Here is a 26,842-nt window from a genome sequence, read left to right as displayed (position 1 = left end):
GGGTCCTTCCCCGACCCCTGGAAGTGCTCTGTCATCACACCAGTTTTTAAATCGGGTAATCCTGCAATAATCAGTAACTACAGACCGATAAGCATACTTCCTGCAGTTTCGAAGGTCATGGAAAAACTTGTAGCAGAGCAAATTATTGAACATCTTAATAACAGTCCATACACGTTAAATAAGATGCAATTTGGCTTTAGAAAACATCACTCCACTGAGACGGCTGTCTATTTCTTTCTGGAAAATTTAAAATCAAAGTTGGATACAGGTGGTGTTATTGGTGCTGTCTTTATTGACCTCAGAAAAGGTTTTTACACTATTAATCACCAGATATTGTTAAACAGACTGTCTTATTTTAATTTCTCTTCACACACATTGAACTGGACTGAATCATACATCTCTTCAAGAACACAGTGTGTCAGGATACAGAACATGAAGTCAACGTCACGTAACAACAATCTTGGGGTACCACAGGGATCGGTCCAAGGTCCACTGCTTTTCAGTTTATTTATAAATGATCTGCCAAGCTGTTGTCCTTTGAATGTTACCTGTCAAATGTATGCTGATGATGCGGTTCTGTATGTCCATGCAAAAGACAAAAAACACGCTGCTCAAGAACTGACAGATGCTATGATGAATGTGTACACCTGGCTTGAGAAGTTAAAATTATACTTGAACATATCCAAGACTGTGTGTATGTACTTCTCAAATAGGGCAAATACTGACAGTGATCCCAATGTTTTTGTGCAAGGTAAAACAATTAAGGTGGTGCAAGAGTTCAAATATCTAGGAATCACTCTTGACTCACAACTTCTTTTTAAACAACAGATAAAAAAGATTGTGAACAGAATTATGTTTAACTTGTCCAGTTTTAGATTTATTAGGAACAACCTAACTCCTGAGTCAGCAAAATTATATTTTGATACTATGATCATGTCACATATGCTCTATTGCGTAACAAGCTGGGCAGCGGCCTGTAAGACAACACTAAAGCCGATCGAAACAGTTTATAAACAAGCTCTGAAAGTATTAGACACCGATGCTGTCTTGATGTATAAAATCTTCCATGGCCAAGCACCACCTCCACTACAAGAATTTGTGAAAGAAAACTCAAACAGATCAACCAGAGCTGGTTCCAGAGGTGACTGTGTAGTTCCTTCTAGAAAAAGTGCCCGTAGGCAAGCCACTTTTTCTGTTCGTGCATCTCACACCTGGAATTCAGTTCCAAACACAATACGTGAACTTCCGACTCTGACATCTTTTACTAAACAGCTTAAAGCTTGGCTACTGGAAGAACAACACTGTTGCCATAACCATGCATAAACCTGTGTATTTGTTCAATGTAACTAATATGTCAAGGGTTCCATCCGCAATTTCTATTGAGCACGTACATTATTATTACTTTCCTCTTCCTCATTAACATTTTTTTTTTCTATTTATTAGGCTAAATCTCCATTTTTTTTTTTTTTTTTTAGGTACTAGGGCAATGTGCAATGCAACACGCACTTTATATTCTCGCATAATTGGGTACTCTCTGTATCATAAAATTACCATTGTTGGTATATAATCATATATTGCAATATGTAATCGGGTAATGTGCAATTTTCACTAATTAGGCACTGGGGCAATGTGCAACGCAACAAGCACTTTATACTTCTATATAACTAGGTACTCTAGGTATCACAAATTACCACTGTTGGTATTAGATTATTGTAATATGCAATTGAGTATTAGGCAATCAAAATAGCACTTTATATTTTTTGGGCAATTTGCAATACAATAATGCACTTTACACTTTAGCACTTTGCACTTTAACCAGCCCCTCGACATATAATTTTAGTGTTTAATTTAGTGTTTAAGCTGTGGTGAAATGCGCATGGTCCCCTGAGCCTTGGCCTGTATGTTTTATGATCAACTATGTTGTTTGTCTTGTCTTGTTCTGTTGTTTTGTTTTGTTGTTATTGTGAATGAATGTTGTACAACACCAACCTGCCAATGGGACTAGAGATGGAAATTAGCCACACGGCTACAATCTCACGTATTTACATTTATATGTGCATTAACATGTACTGTCCCATTTCTTTCTTTTAAAAAAAATAAATAAATCTACAAATCTACAAATAATCATACAATTATTTTTATGGCACTTCTTAAAACATAGTTAACATAGCAGGATACATAGTAGGATACATAGTTTTACATAGTTTCCATAAAGTCACGCACTCATACATACACATCGATATGCATTCTATAGGCTAACCTATAGTGAGGTTTCAGCAGCTGCTTAAAACAAGCCACAGTTTCAGCAGATCTGATGGGATGGGAAAGCTTGTTCGAAAGTTTATGAGCTACAACTGCAAAAGCACGGCCCCCTCTGGATTTAAAATAGGAATAGGGAGCAGATAAAAGCCCTTAGACAGATCAGCTACATCAAATAATCCATGCAAGGACTTGAACATAATTAGTTAAATCTTTATGTCAATTCTGTGTTTTATTGGAGGCCAGTGAAGGGAGGCAAGAATTGTGGTTGTGACTAGTTTTTGCTGCAGCGTTTTGCACCAAGTTAAGTCCAGTTACATGCAGCTACAGAGGGAGTTCCAATAATCTAAGTGAGGAAATATTAGTGTGTGTGCGCTAGATATTCCATGTTTTTGGCTGATAGAAAATGTTGGATTTTTGCAATATTTCTAAACTGAAAGAAACAAGACTGAATGAGCTTAGATGTGCATGCAGGTATGCATGTTTTCAAATGCTATTATTTCATATTTCCCATTTCCAAGGACACCTATTATGAAATATTGATTGTTACATAATTTTCTTAAAGTTCCTAAGTAAGTAAAAAAAAAAAAAAGTGATTAAAATTAAAACAGCTTTGTTTTTCATCATCATAACATAAAAAGTCCCATATCTTCTTTTGAAACATCCAGTATAGAAAAATTATTTAGAGTAAGTTCATACCATTCTTATGCATGCAGACAAAGGAAAATATTCCTTTCTTATTCTTTTCAGTTTAACTGCTGTCTTTGATATTATCAGCCATACCCCATTACTTGATAGGCTGGCATTTCTGGTACAGCTTTAAACTAGTTTCGTTCTTCACTGACTAATAAATCAACAATCATGTGTCCTCGTCAGCTGTGTGGAGCCCCTCAGGGGTCTGTCCTTGGGCCTATCTTCGTCTCCTTATACATGCTTCCTCTTCCGCTGCTTTCAATAAATGTCATATCACTGTTATGCCGATGATACACAGATTTATTTCTCCGTCAGACCCAATACCCTGAATCAACTGTCCTTCCACCATGATTGTTTAGCTGCAACCAAAGACTGGATGTTGCTTTATTTCTTCCAACTAAACCCTGACAAAACAGAAATTCTTTTGAACCTGCTAACTGTGCCACTGCAGTTGATCAGTTTACTGGTACACTTCACTCAAATCTTCCGCCATGGCTGTGCAGTGACCTTTAGAGGGGCAGGTGCTTAAAGTTGAAAAAGTGCACATGGATCAAGATTTTCCAATCAAATGCCAACTACAACATAACCTGTTGAACTAGATTAACCAGTATTCAAACAGAGAATTTTACGGTAAACCATAGTCCTGCACCACACTGTATGATCAGACTTGTATTTTTAAAATGTATACGTATCATTATTTCAAGATAACCCAGTTGCAGCCTTCTCTCAGGCTGTTAGAAGACAGGATCAGCTGGACTGCTTGGACAGTGGTGATCCTGCCCAGTTTCTGCTGGGGCAGACACAAACTAGACTGCTGAGGTGTGCCTTGTCTCTAGATGGAGGGCCAGTGGAAAGTGATGAGTCAGGGAGGAGATGAAGACACATGACAGAAAGTCAGCGATGACAGAGACTCTGCAGGAAAAAGAATCACAATATGCAGAGAAAGAGGAACAGACTGAGCTAAGATAATCAAAGCAATTTTTTTTAATGTAATAGTCTAAACAAATACAATACCACAGCCTATTGTTTTGTATTGGCTTTAGTATTTCATATTGCCCTGAGACAAGTGTGTATATCTATTTGCCGATATTCACTGTTAAAGATGGTAGAGGTGGCATTGACATTGGGCTGAATTGTTGTACTTTTGTTTTGTTTGTAACATTAGCCAAGCCTTATTCTCAGCCTCACCCAGTTTGAACAGCAGTCTGGTTTCTGTCCGTCCCAGCAGAAACTGAGCAGGAGCAGCACTGTCCAAGTAGTCCAGCTGATCCTGTTCTTGAGAGAAGCCTCCAGGTGGTTCATCTTGAATCAGTAATAATTATAACTGAATTTTAAAATGTCAGTCTAATCGTACAGTGCGGTGCAATACTATGGTTGACTGTAGGATTCTCTCTTTGAATATCGGCTGCTCTTGTTCAACAGGTTATGCTACAGTTGGTGTTTGTTTGGAGTGTCTTGATCTGTGTGCACTTTTTCCACCTTTGAGCACATGCTCCTCTAAATGTCTCTGCACATCCTGCTGCCAGACTGTCACCCACAACTGGAGCACAGTGCCCTTTAGGTGTGTCTACCTGCCTCTGCTCCAGATCATGATCAGGCCTGCCCTTCAATCTGCTTGCTGCCATCCCTGCCAAGCCCCTTTAAAATAGGCTAACTTAAGTTGCACATGTGGAAAAGATAAGACACAAATTATTTTGACTTGTTTTTGGTGGGTTAGATGCAAACCACGCCCAAACCCAAGCTAAGAAAACAAACGGAGCTGAACTAAAAAGCCAGGCTTATTTTGATTATAAACACCAGCAAGAACTGCACTCACCTTGCACCACTGTATTGCTGTAAAACACACACATACACACACATCAACACACCACCACAAACCTACACCCTCTTCCGATGATTTGCAAATAACTGTGACCTTCTTTAAAGTTGTTATAAATTTACAGCTTTGACTAAGGCTACTTGTCCAATGAAATCTCCAAGATAACTGTAAAACCCAAAACATTCCTCATTTCATCCTCTATTAATCATTAATAGTGGGTAACAACAAATGTTACTTCACAATAAGGTACATTCTGTATTGTGGTGCAGTGGGAATGTTGACAATAGGCATTATGGGGCATGAGGCATTAGCTTCAGCTTCTGGATATTGTACTCTTGATTTGTGAAACACCCCCCAGGGGAAAACATGCTGTTCTTTGGGAATAGCTGGGTCAGCTGTTTTCCTAAGCACACAGAAGAGCGTCACTGCCAGGAAAGATAATGACAACATCTAAACCTATCCTGGATAGCCTCTTAGATTCAATTTCAGTGTTGTGATTTACTGGCACCAGTGGTGGAGCCAGTTTGGATGGCACCATGGGCGAACAGCCTGCCATGCTCCCCCAACAAAAGCTGGGTGTATTTACTCAGTCACATCCTCGTTCAAAAATGAATAAATAGATAGATAAACACAGCCCCTGACGAGATGCTGCCCTTGTTGCCCATACCTTAATCCGCCTCTGGCTGGCACAGCTCTGGGCTTTAGGTTTAAGATAATTTCAGCATTCTAATGTTGAATTACTTGTGTTGTTTGACTATGATTTTCCTGCGTTTGTGTCACAGGGATATTGCAGTCTGATAAATATCGTTTTGACTGATCAATTCTCCAGCTACTAAACCTCCCCTCTCTGTACTCTCAGTGTCAACCACTGTATCTGCCTGCATTGTGTTTGCCAGTGGTGATCCCATTGATGCTTGTTTTCATGATTCCAAGTGACAGTAGTTGCAAACAAACAAACAAACAAACAAACAAAAAAACAAAGACAAAGGCCGGCCCCATGAACCATTTTGCAGGAAGGTTGCAGGGGATTAGAGGAATTTCAAATGGAGAAATGGTGGGACACACAAAGGAAGACATGTATACACCCAATGTCCACTTTATCAGGTCCATCTGTACAGTCTAGTGCCGTTCAATGCAACTTTATAATGCTCAGTTTTTGTTGACATTGTGGAGAATGTGTGAATTTAATTCTGTGTTTAGTATTGAGGTTGTAGTTTGAAGAGGTCTTGCACAGGATTACATTATATTGAGAGGTGTTTCAAATTTTTTGTCCCCCTTATTAATGTACAATGAGGGGGACAGAATATTAGAAACACCTCTCAATAAAATGCAGCCCAGTCCAACAGCACTAACTATGAGCTCAATGCCAAACATAGAAGTGAATGAACACCTCTATTACTGTGACAAAAAGAAAACCTGAGCATTATAGGCATCATAAAGGTAAACTTTATGGCAGAAAATGTATCAGATTGTGCAGGTGGACCCAATAAAGTGAGCACTGAGAGTATACACACACACACACACACACACACACTGCATACAAACTGCTCTCCAATCATATTAGTAAGATCCCTGGAACTGAACCTCATAGTGACTCGGACCCAAGGCTTGTCTGGGGGATTTTAGGGATGCTGAACACGCCAGTCTGACTATTTCCAATGACCCAATCAACTTTGGACCATGTCTGGTTGATTCAGTGAGCTCCAGAAACCCCTGAGATGACATAGAACCAAAGCTTGTCTGTGGGTCCTTGTGGACGCTGAAAATGTTGATATGGGTTCTTAATCCGGCCCATTGGCCAGTTCCAACTATCCTACATGGTCCAATTGACTCAGACTTTGTTTAATCGACTCTGTGCCCCTAAAAATCACTGGAAGCTAACTTTGGGATCAGTGGCCCAAAGGTGAAGTGATTTAATGTTTGGGCAAACAAACACACAGCTGTCCAGTTATATGACTTAGATCCTGATGATTACATATTTTATTGGTGGCAAGATCATATTTCTGACCTCCTCTTTCCTCATTGCACTTCGCCGTAACTCAGACACTCATATCTCAGACTTTTTTCCATCCATCATTTCCTCCGATGGCGAAACAAAAGGTGACCACACCCCGAGCGTCTGGAATAACCCTCCCCGTCACATTTGCTGAATCTTCAGTCTGTTTAAAGCAGCATCTTTACAGGCAAACCTTATAATAAATCTCCATCCCTGTCTTATGTACCAGTTCATTTTAGTTTGGCCTGTTTCTTATTGCACCATGTTTCATATTGAAATTTATTTTATTTATTCATTTATATTTGAGTGTGTGTGTGTGTGTGTGTGTATGTAAAGCATTTTGTAACTGTTTGTTCCATATAAATAAAGCTTTAGTTGGTTATTTGTGTGAATTATAGTTTCTTTTGGCGTGAAGTGAAAGTCAGTTTGTCTTCAGCCTGATGAACATGAATGGATACACCTGTGTGTGTGTCTGTGTGTCTGTGTGTCTGTGTGTGCACTCACAATGGAATCCACAATGGAAACAGGCTGGACAGGAAGATTATGAGACTTCAAGAAAAGACTAAATGATATGGGAGAAATTTCACCGCTGCTCATCTCTGTTGTCTGCATTCTGTGCTACAATTAACTTCTGTTAACGTCTTTCACGTAAACATGTGTGCATGGGTTTGAGTGCACAAAAGACTCATGAATTCCAACTGAACCTCAAAATGTTTTCGGTAAACACTATTACTCTGAACATATTGTTGTTGCAGGGTTGTTTTTTTTCCATCTGTGTTTTCCTCATTGCTCAAGCTCATGCCAGGCAATGACAGCAAGATTGTAACAACAGTTAAAATTCAAAACTTTTTCCATTTCCTGAGACAAAAATGAAAACAAGGCATCACCAAAAAAAAAAAAAAAAACGATAACTATCTAAAACAGCGTGGTGTGTTGACAAAACTGACATAAATGAAAATTAGAGAGAAAATTTCTTTCGTTTTCATCTCTGTCAGTTTATTAGGTTGTTCATCTCCCAAGTGAACATACGTTTTTTAGTTCTATGATATTTGGTTGAATTTATATTACACAATATTTTTTCTGACTTTTTTTGAAGCTCACCCGTGACAAACACCCTATAACAAAACAAAAGACCAAAAATAACAGTGAAACTAATAAAAACTAGACTAGAACTGAGCACCCCACCCCCCCCCCCCCCCCCCCACCCCAAAAAAAAAAAAAAAATCTAAACAAAAGTTGCAAACACTTTAAAAACAATTTAAAACTAAACTGAAAAAGTCAAAATGAAAAAAAAAATAAACACTAATGAAAAATGAAAAACTATAATACCTGAAAAATACAGGTCAAATTTAAAAAAAAAAAAAAAAAAAAAAAAAAGTACACTGTTAGGTGCTAGAAAGGACCAGAGCGAATGAAAATAAGTATTCAAACGCTCTGGTCAGTGTTAGTTCAAAAATCAAAATTACTTCAGGACATGCAGGTATTTCTGTGTGTGTTAGTGGAGTGCCGAAGAAGCCGTGAGAGAGAGAAGTTCAAATTGTTAGATATAAAAATTATTGACTTTATTGGTCCCAGGAGGAATCAACACATCATACAGCACATACAGTAGAGGAGCAGACTGTGCATTTATAGATTTAAGGACAGAGGAGTGCATGAACCTTAAAGTGCCACTGAAGGTAAGCTGATATTTAAATCCCATGCTGACGAAATCCCAGCTGTTTCACTCACTGACTAATTCCAGCATAACCTTGCTGCAGAATTGCTTGCGGAAATGTTGCACCAAGGGCCAACATCATCGTCCCCGACCCTGACTATGATCTGAACAGTGCCTACCATCATCGGAAATACAGGGATCCACGTTTTCACAGGATCAGACTGAAACACTCTTTTGTGGATCAGCCAAGGAGCTCAAATCCATAATCGAAGGTACACTGAAAAGCCTTGACATATGCACTAAGTGTAGATGTATGCATTTATTTGTTTGTGTCTTGCATTAATATCTTTGTTGACATGCTGTCACAAATGGTGCCGCTGTTGATGCATGGAAGATTTCACCCCGGGCTGACGACAAAATTTAATAAATCAATCCATCAATCAATCAGTCTCGGTGCACCAGATGAGCGCTCCTGCTGCAGTGTGAATGAGGACAGTCACCGGTTATTTGTCCAACCGGTCGCACAAAATTTCTCGTTCTCCCCCATACTTTCTTAATGACTTCTTAATTATTACCCATCATACTCCTATGACGCACTTACTCACACCGCACAGCGCGTGGCTGACATATTTTGTGCATTCTCTCATGTATACGTGTGTGTGTACGTGTGTGTGTGTGTGTGTGTGTGTGTACAGGTCAGTATAAATGAATGTGCCCTTGTGCTGAATCACAAGACCAGTTTTACATGTAACATAATACTGTGCTGCCATGTCGTTCAAACAGGTTCCGCGATGTGAGGGCATGGGAGAGGCTGTCATGACTAACATTCATGACTAACCAGTGGATTCCATCATTATTCCACGTTGTATTTTTATCTTATAAAGCCTAAGAACCTAATTATACTTCATTTTAGCTCTAATTAGTAGTTTTCACTTCATCCTCATGACAGGGCATGGTTTCATTTGTTTCTAATCATTATTCTGTTTGTACTTCTGTATATTGTGATCCTGATTTTGTCACCATTACTTGTAGCCTCAAACTTAGAAAAATCTTCATAAGCCGAAGAAATCAGAGGATTTCTTTAACCCAGAGAACGTGCAATCTTCCAGCTGAAGTAAAACCACGAAAATTACAATGAAAAACAAGAGTTATGAAGATGTCACTCCACAAGAAACAAGAATAATACAGAATTATAGATAGATAGATAGATAGATAGATAGATAGATAGATAGGTATACTTTATTGATCCCAGACTGGGAAATTCACATTATTGTCATGTGGGTTTTTAGTTTGTTAAATACGCTCAGTAAACCTATTCACGTTCTACTTCTCCTGCATTCTATGATATGATTACTTGATTTGACCTCTAATTTGTTGTTTGCCAAAAATCTGTGGAAAATATGAATTGTATTGAACTGAATTATATCTGTCAAGGGAATAAAACACTTTTAAGCTACTGATAAACTATTTAAGTCATACTTTGCAACATTTTCCAAAAAATGCTACTCTATTGCCAGTTGATCAAACACAAGAGTCACTCCCATAAAGGTTTATGAAAATTTCTACATTTACAGCTCTTTTCCAGGACAAATCCACCGGCACACAGGTGTTAATAACTTTTCTCTAGTCTCTAACAAACATTACAAGTAGTATAATAAAGAGTGCAAGGCTAAAATAAACGAGTAGTAAAATCAACCCATTCCTGTATCCCCGGCATGTCTGCTGATAGGAGAGAAAAGAAGAGAGGGCTGAGAGGGAGTATTTTTAAGTACATTTCTTTTTTGAGATCGCATTTTATTTAACCGATTGTTTCTGTACATTGAGCATGACAGTGGAGACTAATCACCACTTTTCATTCTTTGACAGAGTTGCCAGGTTTGTGCTGTCTGGACTTGCCCATTCAATAGTGAGGCAGGGTGCACTTTCAAGTAAAACCGCAGGGCACAATGGGGACACTGAAACAAACAAGTTCTGGGATTACCGTTGACAGACCAGTTTCTTGGCATTGTCTTCAGTATCATATGACTAGTTTCAATACACTTGCACACACACACACACACACACACTCGCAAACACACACACGCGTGCACAAGATGCATCACTTTCCAGGAGAAATCTTTTAAGACAGATGCACCGATGGGTTTTTGTATGGATCGTTTGATTGCAAATGTCAGGTGTTGTGTTTATGAAGTCAGGCATCATCGATAACCACCAGCTAATGATGTTCTCTTACACGCAGACACCCATTTCCTAACCCATTTCCTTTCATTTCCATACCTAAACTAGCTCTCCAGTCAAATCTCCAGGAGATCACAGGAGAGGTTAAACACACAAACAACAAAACTTGGGAACACAAACCTCTGCCCATGTTGAAGAACTATCCTGTTATTCTACCTCATACTGTCACACGCAAATATATCAGTCTCTATCACTTACATTTGAAATTAAATTGATTTTTTTACTCATTTGTCAACATTTTTCAAATATGTCCTACAGTCCATTCGACCACACTGTTTGTTCCAATCCTCTAATACAACCCACAGGAGCATTTCCTAAATTAGCTGGTTAAGGTAGGAAAAGGGTTTAAGGTTAGGGAAAGGTTTGTCGTAACGGTTAAGATTAGGAAAGAGTCCGGGTTAAGGTTGGCTAATATAACTGAATGTTCAGTAATACTGGCTCGCCGACGTTAGTTGCCTAAAAATGGACATTTCGCTTAACTTGAAAACGTAGGTCCTGATCGGCTGTTATATAAGCAACCTGTGGGATTATTGTTTTGCCGGAGGACAGTTTCCATTTTTCCAACCTCATATTCAGCCATTGCTTTCCACTCATTCCACTGCGACATGAAAATGAACATTCAGAGACTTCAAAGCTTCTTCGCACCAGTCTTACATCACTGTAATAAAGTCGTCCACATTCATTTTCCTAAAAGCAACTGCACTGTTGCGTTTTGATGACTTGGCTCTTCTAATTTGAAAATCAGGGGGTTTTGATTATATGTTGTCAGGAAATCTTCAGTGCATCCACATATTTTGTAAAATTGTTTGTTGGAGTAAATGGGCCAAACATTCAGAATCACTGGTACGGTCCATTAAAGGCCCCATGGCATGAAAAATGCAATTTTCGTTGTTTTTGCGTGATAGGGAAGGTCTTGGGGCCATATAAATACTGTCCCATACATTAAACCTGTAATAAATGGAGAAGTGCACACAGCCCGTTTTTTGAAACTCTCCCTGTAAAACGAGCGGATTGCACTTCCGTTACTTCATGATGTCATGAGGTTGGTGACTCTGCCCACAGCCCACCTTACCTCCCCAGGCAACCAGCTACCAAGCTGGCGAACTTAGCCAGTACGCCTCCACTCCCAGGGCAACAAGCTCACAACATATTTACAACATATGTAACAAACATAACTTACCATTCTTTAACATCTTGTAATAAACGGATTTGAGGTGGTTCGGTTTCTCCTGCCGTCTGTGGTTCGGGATCGGAGTCGGGCTCAAACACGTACGGTCGTATAACGTCACGCTCAGGGTTCTGGTTTCATGCGTCCCGCAGGGTTTCACTCCAAATTTGCTCATCTGTTGGGCTCATTTCAGCACCGACTGTTTTATCAACCCAACACAATACAATGCTGACTTTGTCTGTGGTTCGGGATCAGAGTCGGGCTCAAACATGTACGGTCATATAACATCACACTTAGCGGTAGCCATGACAACCATACATAATATAGATCTATATAAGATGATAATTCCTGTTTACCGGTGAGCACCACTGAGCTCCGTTGAGCAACGTAGGTTTCAGTTACTTGCTTGTGATTGGCCCGACCATGTGTCACTCAGAAAACAGTCAGCCAATCAGTGGAGAGGTGCTGATTCTCTCTTCTGATTGGCTAAACGAGATCCGGGAGAAAGGCAAGAGAGAGGAGCTGTAAAACTATATTTAGCGGACCACAGGTACTCAAAACCACAAATACATCATGCTAGGGATATCAACAGTTAAAATAAAACCATGGAAAATTGTACAGCATGGGGCCTTTAAGATATCAAATCTGCCTCTGACCTTTCCTGGCAATAATCCACTGATTTTTTTGATCCAGGGTGTGATCCTGATGTAAGCACCATGCCAAAAGGCCACGCCCACTTCCGGTTGTACTCTTTCTTACAGATTCTGGACCAGAGATAGTGTCTCCACTGAGTTTCATTCATTCATTTTTTGTTTATCTGTTCATCTTATCCTAAGTTAAGTGGATGAAAAGGTCTATCTCTCCTCAATTAAGTCTTTGTGTTCACACTTATTACTAAAAAAAAAAAAAAAAAAAAAAAACTGTTGCCTAATGGTGACAGGAATCCCAAATCTGAACCAATTATTCCTCAGCTCAAGGCCCATCTGTCCACAACAGTTCATGGTAATCTGCTCAGAAATATAGATAAAACAACAGCTGTCTTTGGATATTCTCAGTCTGTCTGCAGTAACAATAGTGTTGGCTTCCCCATACTTGGCTTTTTTTTTTTTTTTTCCCAGACCACTGGGTCATGAGTATTGTGAAGCTACCAGGAAGTGTTGGGAAACTTGACACTCTTGCAGACAGAGCAGGTAAAATGTGCTGTGACTTTGTATAACTCCATTGTCTGGGGTCATGCAGGTGAGCTGCATAATTGTTTTCATCGCATACACCCTCAGGCCTATACTCCCCCCCAGAGAGGCATGACATCAGAGGCCTCTCGGGGTTGAGTTAAAAGCGAGACACGCCTTAAATGAAATAACTTTTTTTTTTTTTTTTTAACTTCCTTCCCACTCTGGCGTCTTCACTCCGCCCTCTTCCTCAGTTTAAAAAGTGGCACACGGTGAGCAGAGGTGTCACATCCTCACCTGGGAGCCGGCTCAGAGCATCTGGAGAAGACATCCACCTGGGAATACACACACACAACAGGATCTTTATTCTAAGGAATTGCCGATCTCATCCTCTTTTTTTTGCCAAACCTTTCCCAAGAAAAAAACAACCTACAGGTAGGCCACAGCCATGAAATAATATTGTGGTTATGTTATTATAATATTGCATGCTTTTACCTAATTGAGGCAAACTATATTTTAGGTAATTGTTAAAAATGTTTAACAAACTGTTAAATAAGTGAATGATGAAAAAAAAACAAACAAAAAAAAAAAACAAAAACAAATGAATGTGATAAATAATTGCTGGAATAGATTTTTTGGTTTTAGGCTACTTTTAGGTTTATGCATGTATGTTTTGTAATAATTTCAATAATTTTAATTCTATCATTCAAAATGTTCTGTGTCATGTGTGTGTCATGTGTCATGTTAAGTACTATTAAGTAGAATTTATGTTGATCATGAAATATTAGTTTAATATTATTTTAGTATTATCAGTGAGATCAATGACAGTGTTTACTTGTTTAATTGATTTGTGTGCACGATGACAAACACATATATTTCTCTCAAATGTTATGACTTTTGGCGGTCTGTTTCTGCTTTCCCTTATATATTTTATTTATTATTTACTGTCTTTAGTCTGATTTTATTGTCTCTCTATTTTCTCTTGTTTTAGTGTGTAGTTTTTATTTTATTGTTAAGCACAAGGCATACATCTCTTGTACAAAAGTATTATTATTAACTGTTTCATTAATCATCATCATCATAATCATCATCATATGTTAATAATTTAAATATATAATTTATATACCATGATTTTTTTCTAATTATTAAGAATAACTGGCTTTTACTTTGAAGTGCCTCCCCCTTTAATCTTTTTTTAATTGTAAGTTTAACTTTAAGTACATTGCACTGTCCTGGTAAAACAGTTTTACTTATTTATTTATTGTTTGTTTGTTTGTTTGTAAAATGGTGTAGCAGTTTCCACCTTCAAGAGCAAATTGTAAATATTTTTTTTTGCCTGGTCTGAGATTACCTGTCCCGTTACTAACCTGAGTGACGTTTACCCTACGCCCTCTGCAGAGATGGATACCCGCCTGGTCTTGGCCGTTGTGCTCGTGGCACTTGCCTGGATGTCAGCAGGCACCAACAAAATGGCAGTCGAAGCCATGTCAGCTAACTCGACAAACGGAAACATGACAAACGGAAACATGACAAACGGAAACATGACAAGCGGAAACATGACAGCTGGACATAACATGACAAATCCAAACATGACAAATCCAAACATGACAAGCGGAAACATGACAGGTGGACAAAACATGACAAACACCACCTCACCAAATCCTCCAGGCCCACTAACAACCAACACCACAGTGGAAATTCTTGAGGTGAGATCCTCAAATAGTCTATTATCTAGTATATACAGTATATAATATAGAATACAGGACAGAGCACAATCAATCTGAATGTCATGATTGTCCTTGGACTGATTGTTTGAAACCGCCATCATAGTTCACACACCACCGGTCATCTTGAGTGTTCCCTCTTTTCTTCCTCAGACAACTGTTAATAGGTCAGAGTGTAGGAAGACCCGGCTCTGCGTAGCCACTCCCGAAAACTGCGACCCAGCGACGCCGGACTCCTGTTTGTTTGTGTCCTTCAAGTCTGCTGGAGGTCAAAACTTTGCATTCGAGCTCTCAGGAGAGACAGAGGGCTACATCGCTTGCACCATATCTACTGACAGCAATCTGGTATGCTGTCTGTTTGTCTGTCTATCTATCCATCTGTTTGTCTATCTATCTATAAGTGTTAACCATATTGCATCCTGTTTTGTCCCACAGGGAGGTAATGACAACACCTACGTCTGTGCAAACAACAACGGCATAGTGAAGTTCATCCCTGCTCTTCTCAACGACGACAAGCTGACCGAGACAAATGTGAGTTTGGGCTGCCTCAGGGTGGTGGGGGAGCAGGGCTGGCTGGGTGTAGTGGGTGGGGCTTGGACAGTGGAGGTGGGGCTGGCTAGGTATTAGGGGTGGGGATGAGAAGGGTGAGCTCCTCCCCTTACATTGCGTGGAGCATCTGTGGGACTATTAGTGCTGGTGACAGTAAATCCTGGTCCATAACAACACACACACTGATACATCGCTCATCACAGCTATTATGCGGTCTGTCATTAAAAATTTATTGAACATAATTTTCAATATAAAAGGCATTTTAATAAAATAATTGCTTTGACAATTTGGAAGCCATGATAACTTATGTCACAAACTCGTTTTTCATGTTCATCCACTGCTTTTGTTGGAAAAATTAAACACTTGATTGAGCATTAGTGATTGATTTTTTATATTAATATTTATTGTAGCATATTGTAGCAGGGCCAGTGCACATTATTGAACATTTCTGTAAATGTGTCACTGTTAGTCAGTTAGTAGTCCCTGGATAAGATGGAGAATGCCATTTAAAAAAAAAAAGCCATAAAAAAGTAGCACTAACAGTAGTAGTCGTAGTAGTAGTAATACATAAAATAATAACAATAACAATAAGTCATTATTCTCTTTGCTCCAAAATGTTCATTGAAACTGTTAAAATAATAACAATAACAATAATTCATTATTCTCTTTGCTCCAAAATGTTCATTGAAACTGTTACCAGGACATCTCTATGGGACACGAATATTGTTTATATTTACGTTTACAAGGTCATTGTCATTTGTGCTCTATGCTAACATGAGCGTGTTTGTTCTGCAGCTATCCGTGAACTCAGTGAAGGGTAAAGTCAACGGAACTAAAGTCCAGTGCACATTTGATGCCACTGTTCCCGACCCCACTGCCAGAGCATCAGCACGTTTCGCCATCGGTGTTTCCAATGGAACCTACAACAGCAGTAAGATAACACATGATGCACAAACACACAAGCAACACACTAACAACAGACAACTGGCAGGCTCCACTGAAATGCTCAAGCTGAAATATTTGAAAGTAACAGTCATCAGGACATGCACATCTGACAATGGATCACACGAGTCATTTTCTCTGATTTGCCGACAGTGAACAATCTTTTGTCTTTTGCTTGTATCTTTAGGTACTGGAAAGCTGGGACCACCCGAAATCAAAATCCAGACTAACCCTGTAAACCTGGCCAATCCCAACGCCACCGTCACCAACCAGGTTAACGGCACCGCTGCAAATACAACCACACCACCCGCTGCAACCACTGCTTCAACCACCGCTGGTCATGCCATCGCGCTCCAGCAGTCCCTCTCCCAGGGTAAGCGCAAAAGATTGAGACTCATGGATCATGGGAGAAAGAAAAAAGGGACAGTGTTTCATAACGACAGAATTCCTAACCTTACTGTCAAGGTTTCTTTAGTTCTTTAGTCCCCTGTGTGTGAATCTAAGTTAACAGTCCAATGGCATCAAAAACAAGTTCACACACCTATGTCCATTTCATTTCTGTTTCTATTTCCTTTGGTGTGCTTGAGCCTGCTTTTTTCGTTGGACTTTATACTTAGTTGCATGCATCCCAGCTTCTTGGTTCATTGACGATTCTTGCTCTTCATACCAAACTTTGCTCTGCACCGGTCTCTCTTGAACTATGGGCTACGCAGCCCACACGATTTGCGGTGGTGCTGCACCACTTCGTCCGTATCCACAAGCTTCCTGAAAACATGCAGAAATATAGGCCAAATGAACTCAGAGTACTTAACATTGAGCGTTAACAAGCCTTTATGGGCCTCCAAATATCGGAACTCTCGGACACGTGGGCCCAGCAGCAGCCTAAAGATCAGCTCTAGCCCTGGTTGGGCCAGTAGTTGTACCATCTAAGATACGTCAAGTGAACCATTACATCAAACAGCAAATGCCAGTTAGTTAATGGTACAACAAATCACCAGAGGTCCAACACCTGACTGGGGTAATGACCTGTTTAGCTGGGGAGTCTGAGGTGTGAACCGCACCAAAAGTTCTCCGAAACTGCGGAGCAACATAGCCTTTTCCTTCTTTTATACACTCCATGACTAGGACGCTTGTTTTTCCACATTTTTCCAATAAAGACCTGCGTTCACACCACAAATGCTTTTGGGAAACAAGTCGCCTGCAGGGCATGCATTCTCTACAGAGATAGCAACCTCTTTCCTTGTCTTACGGCGGCGGCATAGTTGGTTACAGCTTGATATTTTTCCAGTGGTGCCTGCCAACAGCAACAATGTCGGCACTACATCCAGCAGTCAGCTAGCTCAAATTCTGGACAGCAGCACAGCGAGGCATTTTCGAGCGTTTTGAATGCAAAGCTAGAGCGGCTGTGAAGCACCAAGGATGAAATGAGACGGTGTAATGACTGGATCTTGTGTTTCTCTCTCCATAGCTCTGCTGATCATCATGGGTGTGCTGGGTCTTGCCATGCTATAAGGAGACAGTGAGGAAACTGCCCCACCGCGAATGAAGACAGGAGAACTTCCTTTGAAGATATTTATAAGACATACAACTGCAAAGAATATCACAGGAGAAGAGTGCTGTTTGATAATTGAACGAAGCTGATCCTTTATTCTATCTATTCTTAAGTACTTTGGTACCTTTAGAATCACACTTATTTTTCTGTCAAGTCACTGTAGGTTGCAGGAAAGGGATAAGGCAGGGGATACTTCTCAATCCTTTGACAAACTGGCGCATCTATTATGTTTTTTAGGTTCTGAAAGAAAGCAGCGGTAGTATATATTTTATGTGTAATCCAGTGGCTTTCAGTCCTGGTTCTTGGTAACTCGATCCCTGCTGGTTTTCTCTCCTGCCAGCTCGTTAACTGCAGCCACTTGGTTTCCCAAGTTTGAATTAGACGCCTGCAGATGGAGCCAGCAGGGTTAGTGAGTCACGAGGCCCAGGAGTGAAAACCGCTGAAGACACAACCTTAAGGCCATACTGCTGAAACCTCATCACTGTGACACTGTTGTAAATTTTCCAGAATTGCACTGTTTGTCAGTTTGTACAATACATTTTTTTTTTTTTTTGTCAACAAACATAGCACTTAGAGATTCGTTTTCATATGACAATAATGAAATGAGGAAGGATGTTTCTTTTTTTTTTTTATTCTAATATCACTGTTTCTCTCTTGTTTACCCTTGGAATTCAAACAATTGGATGGTCCCATACACGAATAATAATAATACATGCCATTTATATAATTCTTTTCAGGATACTCAAAGTCACTTAAGACTTTGTACGATTCCCTTTGTGCATGACTGTATGTGCCATGCGTTTTGTGCACACACAAGACACAAGTACCTAAACCGAAAACATTTGACGCCGTCTCCTCTCCTGTCAGTCATGTAACAATGCCAGCAGATGGCAGCAGATGAATATTTTTGCACGCTTGTGTATGTTTACAGTGAACGTTGAATGTTTGAAAGAGAACACACTGTTGGTTATAAAATGTTGCTCTGAAGTTGAAGCCATCACTGGCTGATATTTGCATGTGTGTGTCATGAACAGTTGCACATGCAAAGGGAGCAATTTGTTCATGAAGGAGAAGCACCAAAACCACAGGTTGGTTTAATACTACAAAAGCATTTTGTAATATATAATAATGAAGTTTTTATTGCATATTTTTGAAATAAATATTTTACTCGTGTTGATTGCCCTGATGTCTTTTATATATAGTCTTACCTTGTTGGCTTACTCATTTAGAATTTAGGATTTGACACTCATAACAATATCAATACACCAGAGGCCTGTACCATAAAGCTGGATTTGGGCTTAGCGAGCTAACTTCAGGCTTAACCCTGGCTTTTCTGTACCATACGGAAGCCCTAAAGGGCCATACATACATATATTTTATTTCCTCCGTTTTCCCGTGATAACGAGATAATTTTCCTCCGTTTTCTCGTGATAACGAGATATTTTCCCTCCGTTTTGAATGAATGAATGAAACGTGATAGGCCTGAGATTTCCAGTCATCATGACATGTCATGCTGACTGACGTCTCCTTGGACACATAAAGCAGGGGTCACCAATCACGTGCCATGGAGGGCCGAGAGGCTGCAGGTTTTCATTCCAACCAAGACCTCCACCAGGTGATTTCACTGATTAGCTCCAGGTGATCAGTGAAATCACCTGGTGGAGGTCTTGGTTGGAATGAAAACCTGCAGCCTCTCGGCCCTCCATGGCACATGATTGGTGACCCCTGACATAAAGCATAAAGCTATTTCAGCCTGTGTCAGGCCTTGATTGATAAGTGATGCAGTGATCAATATTCTCCTGCTCCTCTGACATTGCTACACTGACTGATGTTTCCTGCAATAATTTAATAAGACAATCGCTTTGTTTTCTCGAGATCTCGATTTAATTATCTCGTTATCACGAGAAAACGGAGGAAAATTATCTCGTTATCACGAGAAAACGGAAGAAAAATATCTCGTTATCACGAGAAAACGGAGGAAATTTATCTCGTTATCACGGGAAAACAGAGGAAAATTATCTCGTTATCACGAGAAAACGGAGGAATTATTCAAGGATTCAAGGATTCAAGGAACTTTATTGTCATACCAGTTCACACTTACATGCTAGTGGTACGAAATTAGCACTCAGGTCCCGGTATAAGCCAACCCCCCCCCCCCCCCCCCCCCCCCAAAAAAAAAGACCAGAAAAAGAAGTGTAAATATAAGTGTAAATATAAAATATAAGATATATAACAGTATATAAATATATATATATAGGTATAAACAGTATATATAAACAGTATGTGTGGGTGTAAACAGTATGTAGACTATAAACAGTATATGTAAGTAAAGGTAAACAGCATATGTAAATGTAAATAAAAATATAAATTATCTCGTTATCACGGGAAAACGGAGGAAATAAAATATATGTATGTATGGCCCTTTAGGGCTTCTGTAGTACCATAAAGGCGGCTTACTTTTTATCGGGCTACATTGCCGTGGTAACGTATGCTGAACACCTAACCTGCTACGGAGCAGGTTAAGTTCAGGATAAGCTCAGCAGGTAGAAAAGCCCCACCTACTGACCAATCAGCTCTCTTGGAAAATGGCCTGCCCATTTTCCCTTTCTTCTTCTTTTATAAAATTAAAATTAATACATTTTACAATTCTTCTTGTATTTTTTTTTTTTTTTTTTTTTTTTGTTACTCATGACTGCACTGTCCAACCAAAAATTTCTCTTGTAGACTGATGTAGCCTAATGATTTTTTTTTTTTTTTTTAGGGGAATTTAATTCAGAGGGTTAAATAAAAGTCTGATAAAATACACGCCAGCCTCTGGGCTCCTTTAGGTTTCCATTAGTTTGCTCATATTTAGTATTTAGGGAGTCTGCCCTGAAAAGTCCACATGGGAGTTGATGCTAAATGTTTTACTGTCTTTACGTGACAGTGAAATAATATTTTAACCAGCAGAATAATCACGAGGCGTCAGATGCTTTATAAAATGAAATATCAAAACCGGTTGAATCAAAGTGACGATTCTGACGAAGCTCAAACTGAGGGCAGCGGTCCAGCGAGGGTCGACCCCCACTGTGAGAGACAGCCAGTTCCTCTGCGGGAGTGTATGGCTGAGTGGGAGACACATTCATTTACTGAACACACGTTACTGTAGTCAGTTCTACTCGTGCCGTCATGGTGGGGAAGTAATATTATAATCCCACTAATTTACGCATTGACACAGTCGGCGATTTTTTGCCACCATTCCTTGCGGCTTTTGGCAGCTGCAACTGTGTTGCTTTTTGCCTGGATTATTGATTTATATTCCTCGTATTTATTAATGATTATTGTCTATTCCTCGGTTGTGACGTATACGGCTCGGATAGATTTTTCCATGTCTGCGATTGGTCGCATGCAGCAAACTCCGCCCTTTTTATGTGAGCGCGCACAGATCTAGATTGGAAAGCCTGGGTTGAAATTAGTGGCCCAATCCCAATGTCCACCCTCACACACTCACTGACTTTGAGGCGCGCTCCCGCTCAGTCCGTGAGGGCTTAGGGTTGTCCCATTGACAAATCATGAAGTGCGTGAGGGATCTCTCGCGGACTTTTTGAGTCCTTAATGCACCCTTTCCGTAAGTGGGCATCTCCGCAGACTTAGCGTAAGGGAATTACCCATAGTTCATTGCATTGTGACGGATGACATGAATCCCCTGGGGAAACCAGCTGGCGGCCGCGATAAAAGCGAAGTGAAACGAGCGAATTTGTAAACAATCCAATCCAATCCAATCCAATCCACTTTATTTATAAAGCACAATTTTAACAAACACAAGGTTTTCCGAAGTGCTGCACAAGATAACACACCACAGGATAACACAATAGAAGCAGAATAAAAAGGTAAAATACACAATAGGATAACACGATAAATTAAGATAAGATCAAATAAAATAAGATAAAATAATAATAATAATAATAATAATAAGAAAAGATAATATAAAATACTAAAATAAAATAAAATAATAATACAATTATAATTTAAATAGAATAAAATATGTAAAACGCACTGCCCGCACAGCATCAAAAGAAAAAAAAAACATGGAGGGTGCAATCAGCAGTGACGCTGCAAAAAAGAAAAAGTTCTCATGTGAGTATAATATTTTATATAAGATGGCCTTCAGAAACTAAGGAAATAAGCAGATAGGCAATGCATAGGCTATTTGTTTTTTATCTCTTGGCAAACTCATCAATGCCTTTTGTGGGAGTAGATCATTTTTTAATGCTGTTTTCACAACTCCTCAAAAATACCAAGCAAAAAACGTAAAATAAAAAGTCCCAAAGCTGCGATTGTGAGAAACATGATGCATGGCTGTTGACAACCAAACAAGGGGCTGTCCCATTCCCTTTTTGCTGCTTCAGCCCCTTGCAGCCTCACACACTCAGTCACTTTCCAGGTGCAGCTACTTAAGTCAGTGAGGGCTCAGGGCTCAAGGCTTAGGGAGGAGATTGAGATTCAGCCAGTGAGTTGATAGCTGGGTTGAATTAGTGAGTTGATAGTTGATAGCTTTATGGTACCGAAAATCCTGAGTGCAGATGTCTGGTTAAGTGAAGCCAGATAAGTAAGAGAAAGCCTGACTATGTTAATCCAGCTTTATGGTACAGGCCTCTGATGTACGCCTGATTTTGTAAGACAAAAGAGAAACTACTAACAGAACACCACTAGAAACACATAAACAATTGTTCTATTACAGTAAAACAAAATACTGTGTTGTGTTGAAATGACAGTGTCTGTGTGTGTGTGTGTGTGTGTGTGTGTGTGAGAGAGAGAGAGAGAGAGAGAGAGAGAGAGAGAGAGAGGAGGGACGAGATGTTCTAAGTGAAAGCATTGGAGAGAAAGGAAAAAGAGAAGAAAGGGGGAGGGGTACATAAATAAATAATTAACTACGAGCTAGACCGAGCTAGACAATAGGTTTATTCAACACAATGACAGACATGAATCTTTGTTATAATGGATTTTTATTGTAACAAATACAAAGAATAAAACTCTTACTGTGAAGAAAGAGAAACATAATAATTATAAATATGAGAGCAGAGAGGAAAAGTTAAAAGAAATACAGCTTTATTATTTACAGAGAAAACATTGTATCGATGTATGTATTTTATGGACTGATAAAACTTCAAACAGGACATCTGATGCTGAATGCATCAACATAGTGTCACACTGCCACCATGTGCAAGACTCAAGATATAGCTAGATATACCACTTACTACAATTAATTCTCATGAAATTTCATTGGCATCTTAAATAATTTAATTTAATTTAATTTAACGGCAAAAAAGGAAAAAAAAAAAAAAAAAAAGATGCACTGTCAAATTTACCTGGCTTAGTGTGGACAAGATGGCCTAAGATTACATTCCTGGATTGACAACAGAGACAAGAGATAAATTGTTGTAAATACTGAAAAAAGAAATAATTAAAGGTAGGCATCTTAACTGTGAACAGAGGAGGATAATGATGTTAAAAGTTCAGTCAACATGGTCGTAAGTGGTATTTCCAAACTGTACAAAACAAAAAAGTAGCTTTAAATGATGGCATCTTATTTTTTGCCTAAAACATAATATCAGATCTATTTACACTTTTACAGAGATAAAGAGGTATTTGCTACAGTCACATGTGCCACAATTTTTTACTGTTCATGTATAAGTAGCCTATGGAAGAATTTCCTGGGTATTGCTGCAAGTGACGCAGATGTAGGCATTGCCAGGAATTGCAGTCCAGTTGTAGAGGCATTTGGTTTGCTGATACTAAAAGTGGTAAAAGCTGTAGGAATAGAAGTAGATTTACTAATACTTAACTAAAACCAGTGGCAGCACTGGTGGGACAAAGGGATTAGATGTTAATCCAAGAGAAGCACTTCTGGAAATTTGCAGTGTATGAGTAAAAATGAGGGGAAAGTAGTTTGAGGAGGAGTTTGAATTTGTGGTAAAACATTAAAATTGGTAACAAGAAAACAGGGCATTAGAATTTGAATTTGTGGTGAAGAAGCAAAAGCTGTGGAAGAACTAACAGGGCTTAGAAAACGAGTTTGTCGTGAAAAAAGTAATAGTGCCGGCCAAGGTATTCAGAGTTGGGGTGTATTGAATGTGTGAAAAAGTAGAGGTGGTGGCAGACGTATTAGGGATTTGAATTTCAGATGAAAAAGCAAAAATGCCTGCAGAAGCTTCATTTTTATCAAAAGTGAACGCAGAAGTAGTAGTGGCAGGAGAATACTTTGCGGTAATGTGGGCAATAGTACTCATTCAGTTGTACTAATGCTATTAGAGGTGTTAATAATTTGTCAAGCCTCTGTTTTCATAGTCATATTAGAAGTAACCATAAAAAGAGATTTTATTGCAATAATCATGAGTAATGGTAGTCTTGAGCCTATATTGTAATAATTACAGTAGTAATATTGTAAGGAGACCCTGTTGTAATGATTATGGTTGTAATATTGGTAAGTGACCCTTATAATAGTGATATTATTATTGTAATAGTGATAGTAGTACTGGTGGGAGACCCTTTTGTAATTGTAAGTTATAGTATTGGTAGGTGACTCTATTGCAATAACATTAGTAGTAGTGCTGCCAATAAGATAATAGTAATGACAGTAGTAGTGGCATAATAGCAGGTGGTCCATTGGTGTTGGTCGGAGACACTGTTGCTGCTGCGCTCCTCACTACAGTGTTCAGCACTGTAATCCTGTGTTCTTGAAACCCAGTCACAAATATTGCTCTGTGTGAAGACAGCAAAGATAGATCATGATCTATCTGAAGTTTAATGGGGAAATCTACTTCATGATGGTTTTTAGCTCATTTAATAGTGGGCCAGTATAATGTGACTATACTGTATGTGCTGTCATTTTAGGAATACAACTGTGTCGGTAGAATAACATCACAATACAGTAACAAGAGACTGGATAAGTTGGACATTTTGGACTTTCACCAAGTGATGATGTTTTATAAAAGTTCCAGGAATTTGGACTTGGATTATGTCCTTTTTAATTTTGTGCTGCTATATGTAAGCTGGAGTCAAAGACTTTGTACATACATTCTTTGTATTCCTTAGCCAATAAAACAAATGCTTTTCATGATTCTGGTAATTATGTGAGATGTTGAAGATGTGCAAAAAGACTTACCTGAAAACAATGTTGCCCAGGGATTCTGAAGAATTTGCTGTCCAGGTTACACTCACACGGGTCTTGAGTTGATTATTAGAATGCATCACTGCACTGTCCTACAATAATATCACAATATCCCAATTTTTTAGTTCCGTTGTTTTTGTTTGTTTGTTTTTTGTTATTGCACTGAAATCACTTTCACTGATGAATTCAGATTAAATTCAGGTTTTGCCCAAAATTACCTGACAAGTGTTCTAACACTCATTACTCAAGTTCATCCACACAATAAGCCACAATCTAAGAGTTACATATTTAGCTTATAAAGATAAATAACTGTCACAGCCAGAACCCTTAAACCCAACCACAAAAAAAAAAAAAAAAATGCAAGATTAAAAAAAAGATATGTTTAAAAAATAATCATTTATTTCAATAATAAAATGAATGTAAGTGCAGTGTATGTGTAAATTACTAACATGTTCCAAAGATTCAAAGACATTGTATAAAACTGTTGAAAAGATACATAGGTCAAATATGTCTTTATATTAAATACACACCAATACTGAATATGTCCTTTAAAGTAAGAAATACAATATTGTAAATGCAATTCTTATTTGCCACAAAATAAAAAGAAAAGGTATTACTGATCAATGCATTATAGTGATAAATGAGATAGATAGATACATGGTGAGGCAGAGCACTTACTACTCTTCTACTGTTCTACTTTGATCATCAGTATGAGGCTTTCTATATGGGTCTACTGCAAAGCACCATAACAATTGCATTATTAAATTTGCTGACAATACCACAGTGTTGGGTCAGACTCAAAACAACAGTTAGGACACATATGGGACTTAAGCTACTGATCTGATCCAGTGGTGTGCACTGCTAACAGTTTATCTTGTCAAACCTAACCTAACTGAACTATTATGGACTTCAGGAAATGCAAAGCCATGAACCCACCTCAACATTGGTAAACTGATATGGACAGCAAGTGTAAGCGTACAAATATGATGATATGAAATGGGGCTTCCCCACGGAAAGATTTTGTGAAGTAATTGTGCTCACCTGCTTATTGTTACATGTCATGAGCGTTGCTCCTCCACTGATCAAGACAAAACGTCCCACAGGAACATTCTCTCCTTCTTCATGGGCTCCAAGAAAAAACCCAATGAACTGTTCAGTTCCCTCTAGTGTCACTGAAAAGAATTTTTTTAATAACAGAAGTCAGTTTTGGAATAGTAAGTGTGTGTTACACATGTCTATGATCCACACACCATATTCAAAACTTGTCCTGTGCTGTACTGGATCATTGTCTATTGAGGCTACTGTTGGTGAATACAACAGATGCAATGCGTTTCTCTGATGCTCTGTCAAATTCATGTTTTCATGTATTTTGTGTCCAGTTCCTGTTTTATTTTGTAATGTCTTCTCCTTGTGTTTTTGGTTACTTTTACTACCTGTGTTGTTTAGTGCCTCATGTTTCACCTGTGCCTCTGTTCACTCAGCTGTGGCTTTTCTGCAGTCAGTCCAGCCCTGCGTTCCAAATCACATACTTATACTTTTTACTTTTAGTATGTACTGCAGCTGCCCTTACAAAGTATGTAGTTTAGTATGCAATATGCATGCGAATGTATACTACTTGGACACCCTACGTACATCATCCCTGAAGTCCGACCCTCTTGCTCACTTCCACCGCCGTCCGTAGTGCCACATTTGAATGTTGTTGGCCAAGTGCCTGTGCTGTTTCATACTGCGCTGTCGTCTGTCATATTTCTTATCTTCTGTCTTCCTGTCGCTTCTGCTGTCACTGAGTGAGTTTTGTGCGATATGTGTGTTTTGTTGTCGTCCGTATGTGGCCGTGGCTTGTACACGCAACGCAGTCAGTGCGACGTAACGTCCGCTGCGCAAAGGATTGTGGGTCAGAATGGCCAGAGCAGCATGCTGAAACGCATA

General features: G+C 39.1%; 1 protein-coding gene and 1 long non-coding RNA gene across 3 annotated transcripts; one reads left to right on the top strand and one right to left on the bottom strand.

Annotated features, from left to right (window-relative positions):
- Positions 1–13,272: 13,272 nt before the first annotated feature.
- Positions 13,273–18,935, top strand: LOC115376761 (uncharacterized). 2 transcript variants are annotated; one of them, XM_030076519.1, is made up of 8 exons: positions 13,273–13,431; positions 14,395–14,537; positions 14,571–14,702; positions 14,874–15,065; positions 15,156–15,251; positions 16,065–16,200; positions 16,399–16,584; positions 17,680–18,935. In XM_030076519.1, the coding sequence occupies exons 2-8, from the start codon at positions 14,397–14,399 to the stop codon at positions 17,721–17,723; spliced, it is 927 nt and encodes a 308-aa protein (XP_029932379.1). In that variant the 5' UTR covers positions 13,273–13,431; positions 14,395–14,396; the 3' UTR covers positions 17,724–18,935. The 2 variants fall into 2 exon arrangements, with proteins under 2 accessions (XP_029932379.1, XP_029932378.1); XM_030076518.1 differs by having other exon boundaries at positions 13,274–13,431; positions 14,395–14,702.
- A 5,547-nt stretch (positions 18,936–24,482) lies between these two features.
- On the bottom strand, positions 24,483–25,984 carry LOC115376763 (uncharacterized). Its single transcript, XR_003929853.1, has 3 exons — positions 25,955–25,984; positions 24,908–25,005; positions 24,483–24,504 (listed from the first exon to the last, which is right to left on the bottom strand). It is a non-coding gene; the product is annotated as an uncharacterized LOC115376763 (long non-coding RNA).
- Between the last annotated feature and the right edge of the window lie 858 nt (positions 25,985–26,842).

The sequence above is a fragment of the Myripristis murdjan genome, chromosome 18 (assembly GCF_902150065.1).
Source record: "Myripristis murdjan chromosome 18, fMyrMur1.1, whole genome shotgun sequence".
Lineage (NCBI taxonomy): Eukaryota > Metazoa > Chordata > Actinopteri > Holocentriformes > Holocentridae > Myripristis > Myripristis murdjan.
The sequence above is the reverse complement of the archived record's forward strand: the minus strand, read 5'-3'. Positions and strand labels throughout refer to the sequence as shown.

Bases quoted from the DNA above. Each gene is read 5' to 3' on its own strand.
- LOC115376761 (XM_030076518.1), top strand. From the start codon at position 14,397: ATGGATACCCGCCTGGTCTTGGCCGTTGTGCTCGTGGCACTTGCCTGG. The intron at 14,703-14,873 runs GTGAGATCCTCA...TTTCTTCCTCAG, and splicing joins CCACAGTGGAAATTCTTGAG to ACAACTGTTAATAGGTCAGA. The intron at 16,585-17,679 runs GTAAGCGCAAAA...CTCTCTCCATAG, and splicing joins CCAGCAGTCCCTCTCCCAGG to CTCTGCTGATCATCATGGGT.